At 42.8% G+C, this 13,290-nt stretch overlaps 1 protein-coding gene across 1 annotated transcript in view; it reads right to left on the bottom strand.

Moving 5' to 3' along the window:
* Nucleotides 1-903, bottom strand: part of UNC13B (unc-13 homolog B) — a 202,054-nt gene extending 201,151 nt beyond the window's left edge. Inside the window, exon 1 of the mRNA XM_061132177.1 lies at nt 575-903. Within this exon, the coding sequence (XP_060988160.1) occupies nt 575-596 (22 nt within the window). The 5' untranslated portion in view covers nt 597-903. The remainder of the gene's footprint in view (nt 1-574) is intronic.
* Nucleotides 904-13,290: the final 12,387 nt, after the last annotated feature.

Raw genomic sequence — 13,290 nt, 5'->3', positions numbered from 1 at the left:
AAGAAGAGAAGCCGACACACCTTTTCAAGTCGAATATGAGCTTACTGTGAGCCTGGACTACACAGGAGGAACAGGGGACAAAGACAAGCAACAGGGGGGTGGAACGCCAATAAATACCCTGGAAGGAGGGGTATGACAGCTGTACTCCTTCAAAGCACGATTAGAAAGGACCTGCTACTAAGCCGACTGAGGTTTTACGGTGCGGCGAGAAGGAAGAAAAGAACCGAGGCTGCCCGCTCTGAACTGACGCCCGCCACCCGCGGTCCCCACCTCGTCCGCGCTCACTAGAGGACAGCTCTAGATATTATTTAATAGGATCTGGGCCTGCCAGCCAGCAACACTGTCACATGGCCACCGGAACGGAGAGGTAACAGTCCCTCCTCACAGGAGAGCGAGGAAAAGCAAGAGAGAGTGGAAAGAACTCTTCAAGATGTTCATAAAGGAGTTGACATAAAGGTTCCCCGAGACACGGGCGGGGCGGGAAGTTTGGAAAAGGTGGTAACCCGACGCCCACTGGAAGCTCGTGGAGATGCCCGAGCGACCTCGGTCCCTCCACCCCGGTCCGCGCACTCACCGCGCACGCAGAGCAGCGACATGGCCGAGCCGCCGGCGATCCTCCGCCGCGCCCCCGCCCCGCCGCCGCGCCGGGCCGCTCCCTTCTTTCCTCTTAGCAGGTGCCGCGGCAGTTCCCGCTATCGACCCCACGGCTCTCGCCGCTCCTCATGGTCCCCGTCGCAGGCAGCGTCCCGCCGCTCCGTCTGACCCGCTCCAATCTTCACCGTCTGAGCGGGCTCCCGATAGCGGTGACTACCGGCCGGCAGGCGGGGGACTGGGCGCGGCACCACGGCGCCATCGCTGGGAGGTAAGGGCGACCGGGACTCCCTCCCTCGCTCCACCCGGGATCCGAGCGAGCGCCGGGATGGAGCCAAGCCGTGGCGCCCCGCCTCCCAGCCAATCAACTCGCGCCCAGTCCGCAGCCCCGCCCCCAAGGGCACGTAGGAGGCGGGGCCCCTTTCCGCTTTCCTCGGTGGGAGAATGAAGGCAACTCGGCCCACTGACGAGGCTGACGGCCGCGAGGGGCGGGCTTCCCCGGCACCTGTGTGAGGCGGGAACTGCAGCTTCGGGCCGCTTTCATGGGGGCGGGGCTTCTACGCAGGAACAGATTCTTTTCATTGAGAATTTCTGTCCGACTTCCTTAAAGAGTTTATCCCTCTGTAACATTAACGAGAAAGTACCACACTGAAACTAATTTGTTGTTAAGTCGCTAAGTCGTGTCCGACTCTTCTGCGACCCCATGGACTGTAGCTTACCAGGCTCCTCTGTCCATGGGATTTCCCAGGTAAGAACACTGGAGTGGGTTGCCATCTCCTCCTCCAGGGAATCTTCCCCATCCAGGGATTGAACCCTCATCGCCTGTATTGGCAGGCAGATTCTCTACCAGTGAGTCACCTGGGAAACTCCAAGTCCTCATTAGCCCTGCTCAAGTTTCTGTGTTTGCAAGCCGTTAGCACATCTGGATTCTGCCTGTCAGACCCAGGGAGGGTCTATATTAATCTAACAGGGTCTTTGTCCTCCAAAAGCAAACCTAGCTAGCTTATGATTCCTCTCATTAGAATATAGAATTTGGAAAGAGTGACACTCCAAATGCTGTAAGTAGGAGCCTGGAGAAGAAAAGAAGACTTGATTTATCCAGGGTTTGTCCAAATTTAGAGAAATATCCAAAGAAAGATTGTGAGCAAAGCAACTCCACAAGCCTAGTCAACAAAGATGCCTGACGGGCATTCTCTGGACTTGTGGACGTTGAAATATCTAGCTCTTTAGCCCAGCTGTCCTAACCTTAAGAGCAAGGGATTGATTAAAAAGGGGAAAGATTTATACGATCTGAAGAGAAACCAGAGTATAAGAGCAAGGGATTAAAAAGGTGTTGAACTTCTGGGTTCTGGAACTAAGAATAGAGACCAAAAAACAAAACAAAAAACTCTTATGGAACCAGAGATTCTCCTAGGGGATGCAGAGGCCATCCAACAAAGGATGGAAAGTCACTCTGCACTCGGAAACAGTATAGAGTAGTGGGAAAAAACCTAATAAAACCGTGAAGAGCATGAACTTTGAAGCCAATCATATTCACCTGGTATAGTACCTATTGTCATGTACCAAATTACCCCAAAACTTAGTAGCTTAAAACTGCATTTATTATCTCACAGTTACTGTACAGCACAGAGAACAATATTATTACTGCAATAATTACTATACTATCAATATCCTATGATAAACCATAATGGAAAAGAATATTTAAAAAGAAGGTATATGTGTGTATAACTGACTCACTTTGCTGTACAAATCATTAACACAATGTAAATCAACTATATTTCAATTAAAATTTTTTTATTTAAAAAAACAAAAATATTTTAGTGCTATCAATATGTACACCAAGTTGACTTCAAAAGTCTACACAAGCATATTTCCCATCAGCAAACTGGGAGTGATATATTGATATGTCCTCTGTAACACTGAACAATAACATTTAAAAAAACTTCATCAATTAAAAAAAATTTTGATATTATCTCAGTTTCTGTGGGTCAGAAATCTGGGTATGGCTTAGTCAGATCCTCTGGTTCAAGGTTTCTTACAGACTGCAAGCAAAGTTCCAGCTGGACTGCAAAAGGATTCACTTCCAAGCTCACTCATATGATTGTTGGCAGGTCTCAATTTCTCCTGGGCACTTGAACAGAGAGCCTCAGCTCCTTATTGGCGTTGGCTGGTCTCAGCTCCTTGTCATGTGGACCTCTCCAAAACGGCAGCTAGCTTCCTCAAAGCATGCAAACCAAGAAGGCAATAAAGTCTAATAGCAAGAGGGAAGTCACAATCTTTTCTAATCTAATAATAGAGTGATATCTCCTTATTTTTTTTTTCATCAGAAGCAGTCACATTCAGGAAAAGGGAATTCCACAAGGACATAAATACCACCAGGAGGTAGGATCATTTGGGGGACATCTTAGAAATCTGCCTACCATAACTGGATTTGAATCCTAGCCTCTGGTACTTGTGACCTAGGGCAAGCTACATGACCTCAATTTCCCAGGAAATAATGATAGTATCTACTTCATAAGAGGGTTTTGAGGTTTAAATGACAAAATGCTTTTAAATTAGGGCTTCCCTGGTGGCTCAATGGTCAAGAATTCACCTGCCAAAGCAGGAGACACGGGTTCAATCCCGGGTCCAGGAAGATCTCACGTGCCTCTGAACAATTAAGCCCATACTCCCCAACTACTGAGCCTGTGCTCTGGAGTCCGGGAGCTGCAAATACTGAACCCCACGCACTGCAACTGCTGAAGCCCCTGCACTTTAGAGCGTGTGCTGCACGAGAGAAGCCGCCGCAATGAGGAGCCCACACATCCCAACTAAAGAAAGCCCGCTCGCAGCACGGGCAAAAATAAATACATAAGTAAATACCTGGTGCATGCTACATGCCCAGTACATGTTTGTTACTACTTAGGGTGTGAACGGGACGGGGGAATGCAGCTGGGAGGTGAAAAGACACTCAGCAGAACAACAGTCAGAGTCTGAGGGTTGTGATGTAGACGCTGAGGCATCCCAGTTTCCCAGTTAAACGTTCAGAGGAAGAAAGCACCAAGGTCCTCTGCTCTCTAGGCCCTTGACCAGGAACAATTATGCTCATAAGAAAGCTTAGGGTATCTTCAGAAGCAACTCAAACAGGCATAAAAAAGCCAGAGCCTTCTTGTCCCACTGTTTACATTAATTTTTCCAGGGCAGCACTTAAAAGTTCTTAAGCATTTGCATGGATTTGACACTTAGATTTAGCTGGCAGGTAGCTGAGCACTAAGACTTTTTGAGATCCAGGAAATGAGGAGGAAGGAGGGAAGGATCGAAGAAAATAGGTAATAATGGGAACCTGAAAGTCTCAAGACAGTAAAGCCAAAATACCAAGGGCTGGCATTGCTGCTGTCTTTTTGGAAACTTTCAGGCAGAAGGAGCAGAGTACAAACCCTGTTCCAGGGGAACCCTCTACCAGCTTTATGATCATCCTTAGGTCATGCTCCAAGACCATTAAAAGTTTACCCTTCCTGAGACTTCCCTTGTGGTCCCACGGTTAAGAACCCACCTTGCACACTGTAAAGCAATTTTCTTCCAATTAAAATTAAAAAAAAAGAATTCACCTTGAAATGTGGGATACAGGGGTTCATTCTCTGGTCCGGGAACTAAGATCCCACATGGTGCAGAGCAGCTAAGCCCGTGTACCACAACTGTTGAAGCCTGCGTATTCTGGAAGCTTTCAGCTGCAACTACTGAGCCCATGTGCCACAACTAGTTGATGAGCTGCAACGAAAAATCCTGCATGCCACATGGTGCAACCATAAATAAATCAAATAATTAATAGATCAGAGAAGGCGATGGCACCCCACTCCAGTACTCTTGCCTGGAAAATCCCATGGACGGAGGAGCCTGGTGGGCTGCAGTCCTTGGGGTCTCGAAGAGTTGGACACAACTGAGCGACTTCACTTTCACTTTTCACTTTCATGCATTGGAGAAGGAAATGGCAATCACTCCAGTGTTCTTGCCTGGAGAATCCCAGGGACGGGGGAGCCTGGTGGGCTGCCGTCTCTGGGGTCGCACAGAGTCGGACACAACTGAAGCGACTTAGCAGCAGCAACAACAACTCAATTTGACAAATATTTATTAAACATCTTTTAAGTGAGGCATAGAGAGACAATACAAAAGTAACATAGTAATCACAGTTCTTATCCTTAAATAGTTTATAAGTGATAGGAAAGATCTATGGGAGATGAGGGGGAACTAAACTAGGGCAGTAAATATAGAACTGAGGGGGAAGGAAAGAGACAATCCCCCTCACCCTTCCATCAGTGTTAAGGAGCCAGAAGTGATGGAACTTGGCACACAATAGCTACGGATACAGTAGAGAAGATCCTTTCTTTCATAGCCAACATCTGGGTGAGAGGGCAAAGGAGAGAGTTTTAAACTCAGATTAGGGAATTCCCTGGCAGTCCAGTAGTTAGGACTCTGTGCTTTCACTGCAAGGGCCCAGGTTCAATCCCTGGTTGGGGAACTAAGATTCCACAAACTGAATGGTGCGGCCAAATAAATTTTAAAAGATAAATAAATAAAGTCAGATTGGCTAAAAAGATGATGCTGTGGTTAATGTAGTTTTGAGGAGAAAGATGTGTCCCTTGGACATGTATATTAAGTTTAAGATGTGCCAGGATAACCTTCAGATAGTCATATTAGACAGTATGTAATATATAACTGACCCTGAGAAAGCAATCCAGGCTAGAGATACAGATTTCAGTCAATAAATTTATGACTATTTTAATCCCTATTTTGTTGATAAAGAAAATGAGGCCGTAATAGGTGGCATAATCCTCCCACTCATTAGCTCATGAAATTACCTGGCCCATAAAAACTAACCACTCCCACAGCCCTGGGCCCTCTCACCTTCTGAGAAAGACTACATTCTGCCTATGGAATGTGTATCTCTCTAAATAAATCCACTTTCACTTTACTATGGCTCACTCCTAAATTCTTTCCTGAGCAACGTCAAGGACCCTCACCTGGTGGCCAGTCCCAAGAACTTGCCCAAGACCTGGAACATGACCATTCTCTTGTACTCCATTTTCCTGCAATATAAGATAGCCTGAAAATGACTGCAAAATTAGGATAAAATCTCATGAATTTATACAGCAAAGCAGAAGAAAGAACAGTATCTCCTCAAGAGACAAAAGGCTGCACATCCTAATAATCTCCTGTACATCTCCAAAGAGACCCTTGTTTGAATATCTAAATATCATTTAGTTCACAACCTAGGAGATACCTCTATATTGTAAAGACAAGGGACTAGACTTAATCCCTAGAGAGATTTATCTTTATTCCCAAGGTTAGAGTAAGGACTCAGATTTACCATGTCTCCAAAAAAACACTCTAAGAATTGGGGAGAGGGTAAATAGTCCCTTTGCCCTTAATAAATGGAGAAAATAATTTTAATTTATCCTTAATACTTTCAAAGTCCTCAACTCTCCAAGCAAATGTTCTCACCAAAAGGTGATTAGAGGGAACCGGAGGGACTTCCCTGAGGGTCCAGTGGTTAAGAATCCACCTTGCAAAAAAAAAAAAAGAATCCACCTGGCAATTCAGGGGATGCAGGTTTGATCCCTGGTCAGGGAACTAAGATCCCACATGCCACAGGGCAACTAAGCCCATGCACCACAACTAGAGAGGCCATTTGCCACAGTGAAGACCCCAAGTGCCGCAACTAAGACCCAATGCAGCCAAATAAATTTTAAAAAGCGAACAGATGCAATTTTCTTTTCTTGGACTTATTTCTTAAGCTACTACAATCAAACATTTATTTGCAGTGGAAATACCAGGGAACACTAAAGGATTCATTAATTGTCCAAACCATTTTGAATCCTAAATTGATGTTTTCTGCGGTTGGAGGCAAATGACCTCTAGAAGAGTATGCTTGCAGCCTGGGCCCTGCAGACTAGCGGTCTCTACTACAAATCAGGGGCACAGGACAGCATGGCAGATGTCAACTGTTGTCAGGCCTTTTACAGTCTCTCCTGAGGCAAAACTAGGGTCTCCTTAGTGACATACACTTACAATTCTCATACTTCATAGTTGGGAAACTATTCTTTAACAGAAAGATAAAAATCAAATCAGCATTATCTCAAAACAGAGGACTTCCAACAATTTGTAAATATTAAATGTTCTTTTTTGTTATTAGAATATATGATCTATCTTCTGAGAAAGGAGGAACACAGAACTTAGAATAACTTGCTTTAAAACAGTGAATAATACTCCAATGATCTGTTAATGTATTTTCATTACCAAAAAAGAACACATTCCTTCAGGATTAGGGTCAGAGGGCCTAAGGTTTTCTTTAAGGATTTTGTCTTCTAGAACAATAAGCCGTTTGATATGCAAATATAAACTCCCAGAAGAGATGGGTATAGAAAAATGGTTTGGCTTAATAAAGCATTGTGAATAGAGAGATATGCATGGGAATATGAGAGAGGGTCAAAAAAAATTCTTAGATGGTCGAAGGTCTTTTAAGAATATTTAAGAAACTGGAAGGTTCAAATATTCAATTTTAAATTATTTAGGTAGATATTTAGGTATTTATATTTATATTTATATTATTTATATTATTTAGGTAGATATCTTTCTACCCCTTACCCCCAAAGCTTCAGTAAAGCCTGCCATTCACAAATACTTCCCATAAGGGTCTTGGGGGAGAAAAAGAATTCTGTCTAGGTTAGAAAAAAACAAAAGAAAGATCAGCTGAGGGAGGTGAAACACCAGTGAATTACAAATTCAGCAAGGGCCAGGGACCCTAGGCTCAGAATGGCCATGAGAAGTCAACGTCCTCCCCACTCCTAGAATTCACAGAAGGCTCCAGAATGGCACTAGACTTCCCACTGAATATGGAGTAAAGGGCTAGATGCAATTTTATTTAATCTCAAAGGAAAGGATAACCCCAACTACCATCTCAGTTTCAACTGAAATAGGGAAAGTTTGTTCCATCACTGAGATTTTATCTATAAAAACAGAAAGGCTATTTGAATAGGCCCTGTGCATAGACAAAAGTTTACACAATCTGTTGCTAAAGGAACAAGCTGCAAATACACTATATAAAACATCTTTTATTTTATCCCTGCACAGCTGCAGGGATCTTAGGTCCCCAACCAGGCCTCCTGCAGTGGAAGGACAGAGTCCTAACCACTGGACTGCCAGAGAATTCCCAAAACATCTGTCTTTTGAGCCAAGGGCTCCCAGGGCCTAGCCGTGTGGACAGAAGAAGGAACAGCTAAAGGCTAAGCCACATGGCAGAATGCTGCCAAGCACACAGGGGTATGGTAGGAGAAAGTCCTAAAAGAAAGTAGAAATTCAATTTGCATCTTTATGAACCTGAACAGATAGGCAAACTCAGGTGTCTGGAGATGATCAACCCCATCTGGCAAAAAGAGAACAGTTACCAATTCCAAGAGCAAAAACACACACAGATTTTAGTAATGGTTGGGAGAGGGGGAGTAAGTGGGTGGGGGCGAGCGGAGTTGGTAGGGGCAGATAGTGGGGAGAAGGAACTCAGGATTGACAAAGACCTGCACTGTGGTCATAAGTACCAAGAGGAGCTCTCTGGCACAAACCAAGACATGCTGGCATGTCCAACAGACACACATACATAAGATCTAGAGCCCCCGTCCTCCTTAATTGACTATTTCTGACTCATTTTCTTCTTCAAACTATGTAATATAGATGTGAAGTAGAACCTCAAGTCTCCATGTGTGGCCTTTGTTTTTCCTCCTCTTCAAACTCTAAACCTTGCCCACAGCTATCTATATATGTCAGTAGGTTCCAAATCTTTATCTTTAGTTCAGACTGCTCTCCTCAGCTTCAGACCTATATGTCTAATAACCCACGAGGTTTCTCTACTTGAATATCACTCTGTTACTCAAACTCAGTATGTGAAAATTTAAAACCACTGGAATGCCTTAAAATATATATTCTACTTCTTGACCCAGAAAGTCTACTTGGCAAAATAAAATCTCCTTGTTCTGTTTTAAAAGATCAGTGTGCTTAGAGTCACCAAATTATTATTTTTCCGTTGGTCCTAAAGTGAAAAGATTCTTGTGAAATTTCACAACTCTTACTAAATAAGGGAATGTTGACATTATTTGGAACAATGAAAAATTACAAAAAATGTTTTATCTGTACATTTAATGCAATCCTAATGAAAATCCTAGAAGACAGGCATGTGTATGTGTGTCTATGAAAACTGGCCAGCTGATCCTAAAATTTATATAGAAATGGAATGGGCTGAGAATAGTCAATATAATCTTATGATCTTAAAGTTGGAGGATACACACCACCACATATCAACACAGTATTAAGACAGTGAGACAATAGTGCAAGGAGGGACAGGAACATATCATATATTATGAACATGTGTTTTATGAAAAACAGACATTGCACAGAAAAGGGGGAAAGGATTGTTTTGTTAATAAAAATCATCCAAAACTTGGAAATGCTGCAAAGAAAAGACAGCAGGGGCAGCCAAAGATTACCCAGGCAACAAACTTTTGCTGTACTCATTATCTATTATAAACTAAAAGCTAACTCTGTGTACTGATGCTGCTGCTGCTAAGTCGCTTCAGTCGTGTCCGACTCTGTGCGACCCCATAGATGGCAGCCCACCAGGCTCCCCCGTCCCTGGGATTCTCCAAGCAAGAACACTGGAGTGGGTTGCCATTGCCTTCGCCTACCATGTATAAAATAGGTAGCTCATGGGAAGCTGTTCTGTAGCACAGGGAGCTCAGTTTGGTGCCCTGTGATGACCTAGAGGGGAAGGAGGGGAGGTGGGGCGGGAGGGAGGCTCAAAAGGAAGGAGATCGATGTATATACACAGCTGATTCACTTTGTTGTACATCAGAAGCACAACATTGTAAAGCTCCTATAATAAATTTAAAAAAAAGAAACCACCCCCCATATAAATAAACAAACAAAAATAAAGGCTAACTCTGTGAAGTCATATGTTAACAAATAGGTTTTTGTCTGGTAATGATGCAAAGGATTTCTGATTGTTAGAAAACGTTGCGGTGTTACTATCCTGTAGACATTAACTGCTTTTATATCTAACCTAAAATCTCATTCTAGCATTCGTTTTTCAAATGTCTGTGAATACCCAGGATAGTTAATTTTATGTGTCAACTTAACTGGGCCACAGGGTACTGAAAGGTTGTTGCTGAATCACACAAAGACGCCGGGGTTCTTGGCCTCCTGAGGAGAAAAATCAATCCGGGGCTAGAGACGAGGCTGGATTGCTCAGAGCTTTCGTATAATAAAGTTTTATTAAAGTATAAAGGAGATAGAGAAAGCTTCTGACATAAACATCAGAAGTGGGTAGAAAGAGTACCCGCTTGCTAGTGTTAGCAATGGAGTTATATACTCTCCAATAAATCCAAAGAATGTCTGGAGGTTGTAAAGACCTCACCAGTCCTACTCCCATAATTTACATTTTAAGATAACAGAATTAGCCAGAAGGTTTAATCCAGAGACTGTCCTCAAGCAGGATACATTATTGTTATATAATCCTAAGGAATGTAGAGGAAAAAAAGTAAAAAGTTTGTCCTTTCTTCCTCTTTGAGTATTCCAGACCTCTCTCCTTGGGGACCCCTAGACTTCTTATCAATCTGCCTAGGAAATGACTTCCTCAGTACCAAATATTTGGTCAAACATTATTCTGGATATGTCTACAAGGACGGTTCTGAATGAAATTAACATTTGAATAGTTACACTCAGTAAACTCAGGAAGGGCTTCCCTTGTGGCTCAGCTGGTAAAGAATCTGCCTGCAATGCAGGAGACCTGGGTTTGATCCCTGGGTTGGGAAGATCCCCTGGAGAAGGGAAAAGGCTACCCACTCCAGTATTCTGGCCTGGAGAATTCCATGAACTGTATAGTCCATGGGGTCCCAAAGAGTCGGACAGGACTAAGCAACTTTCACTTTCACTGAGTAAAGCAGATTGCTCTCCCTAATGTGGTGGGTGGGGGAGGGTCCTCATCTGATCAGTGGAAGACCTGAATAGACAAAAGGACTGAAGAAGAGAATTTCTCTCTGACCGACTTCCTTTGAGCTGAGACATCAGTCTTTTTTCCTACCAGTGGACTCAACTGAAAAATCAGTTTTGCCTGGGTCTTCAGGCTGCCGGCTTTCAGACTGTAAGTATATTGGCAGCTTTCTTGGGTCTCAGGCCTTTGGACTGGAATTGGAACTACACCATCAGCTATTCTGGGTCTCTAGCTTGACAGCTTGGGACTTGTCAGCCTCTGCAATACCTGTGAACCAACTCCTTATAATAAAACCTCTCCATTTGTATCTCTACATATACACACACCTGGAACTCTGACTAATATAATCCCTAATTTCCTCAGTTGCTCATTACACATGCTTTACCTGTTTATCTTTGACATAAGATCATTCTATCTTCTTGTAAAATTCTTACTCTTAACTTTTTGCAAATTGTACTATAACAGTTTTTGTAAAAGTTTCTGGTTCAACTGAATAACCCATATGGGGGAAAATGACTCTTGACATCTACTTCACACTATACACAAAATCTATTCCAGATGATTAAACAAAAGGTAAAATACTAAGTTTCTAGACAATAACCTAAGATAATATTCTCATTTCCAAGTAGACAAAGACTTTTTAAATAAGGAATAAAAACCATTGAATATAAACAAAATGAGGTAAACTTTACAGGTTAAAGAACCGCTGCACGTTGAAAGACTCCACTAACAGAATAAATAGGCAAGCTACAGAATGGGAAAATGGATTTGCGATAGATTCATCAGAAAAACATCAAACAAATTCCAGCTGAAAGACATTCTACAAAATATCTGAAATATCTGATCAGTACTCTATAAAATTGTCCAGATCATCAAGAACAAGGAAGTCTGAGAAAATATCAACGCCAAGAGGAGTTTAAGGAGACATGAAAACTAAACCTAATGTGCTATCCTGGATGGGACATTAGGTAGAAACTAAGGAAATCAGAATAAAGTATGGACTTTAATGATAATGTATCAGCTCAGTTCAGTCGCTCAGTTGTGTCAGACTCTTTGCATCCCCACAGACTGCAGCACGCCAGGCCTCCCTGTCCATCACCAACTCTCAGAGTTTACCCAAACTCATGTCCATTGAGTCAGTGATGCCATCTAACCATCTCATCCTCTGTCATCCCCTTCTCCTCCTGCCTTCAATCTTTCCCAGCATCAGGGTCTTTTCTAATGAGTCAGCTCTTCGAATCAGGTGGCCAAAATATTGGAGTTTCAGCTTCAACATCAGTCCTTCCAATGAACACGCAGGACTGATCTCCTTTAGGATGTATACTAAATACATATTTACATGCATTGATATATATAATATAGCAATATTGGTTAATTAATTATAGCAATGTACCATACTAATGTAAGATGTTATTAAACAATTGTGGAGAACAAAGTGGAGAATTGAGTGTGGGGTCCACAGAAACTTTCTGTATTATCGTCACAAATTTTCTGTAAATCTAAAATTATTCCAAAATTAAAAGTTTATTTTTAGGGATTTTCCTGGTGGTCCAGTGGTTGTGGTTAGCCTTTCAGTGCAAGGGGTGTGGGTTGGATTCCTGGTGGGGAGCTAAGATTCCAATGCCTCCCACCAAAACATCAAAAACATAAAAACAATATTATAACAAATTCAATAAAGACTTTTAAAATGATCCCAATAACGAAAACCTTTTTAAAAAGTTTATTTTTTATTTTTATTTTTTTTTACTTTTTTTTTTTATTAGTTGGAGGCTAATTACTTCACAACATTTCAGTGGGTTTTGTCATACATTGATATGAATCAGCCATAGATTTACATGAAAGTTTATTTTTTAAAATCAAGTAATTTACCCAAATTTAGCTAGTAATCAAGTAATTTCCCCAATACAGCTAGTATAGAGTCCTTACCAAACCAAATGACTTCAAATTTGAGCTTTTTTCACTACACAAAACCCTTCCAATTTCACCCTCTATAGCATTATAGAAGTATTAGAAAGACAATCTGAGCAGCTCTGTAAGGGCAGAAAATTTTTTTCTTTTTCTTTTTTCATTTTGCCTAGCGCACCATTGGTGTTTAGTAAAGCCGCTTGTTAACTACTGACAGAAAGAAAGTCACAGAGATCTAAAGAATCTGAGACTTTGAGAGAACTTTACGAGGTCCGGTCCATCACACAGCCATCAACACCTCCGGCTCCATCGAGAAGCTCACTAGGCTCTGGGTTCAGAGCCACTCAGCTCTGCAAGGGACCTGTGCTGCCATCTACCGGTAGCTCGTAAGTGTCGCCCTCCCCTGGACATATCTTGGGAACTCATGGGGCTCCCGGGAGGTTGAAAACTCAAGCGCTAATTAAATTACAGAACGTGTGTAACAGTCACACAGTTCAGTCGACACTTACACAAAGCAAAGGCTCTACTTTGGCTCATAAAATTCACAGGCTTCTCGCTGACCTACCTCCGCAGCTACAGACGTAACCCTTACTGCCTGTCTGCTGCACACCGTAGGTAACAGAAACTGCAATTCCTCACAGATTTGAGACTCCCGCCAACCAGATTCCCGCATTTTCACAGAATTCTGAAGCCTTTTGCACTCCTTTGCAAACCCTACAGATCTCCCCCACTAGGGCAAACACGCGCGCTAACCCAGACGCCTTCACTAAGAGGCTCAAGCT

Source organism: Dama dama, chromosome 29 (genome assembly GCF_033118175.1).
Source record: "Dama dama isolate Ldn47 chromosome 29, ASM3311817v1, whole genome shotgun sequence".
Taxonomy (NCBI): Eukaryota; Metazoa; Chordata; class Mammalia; order Artiodactyla; family Cervidae; genus Dama; species Dama dama.
This window is presented reverse-complemented; position numbering and strand designations above follow the sequence as displayed.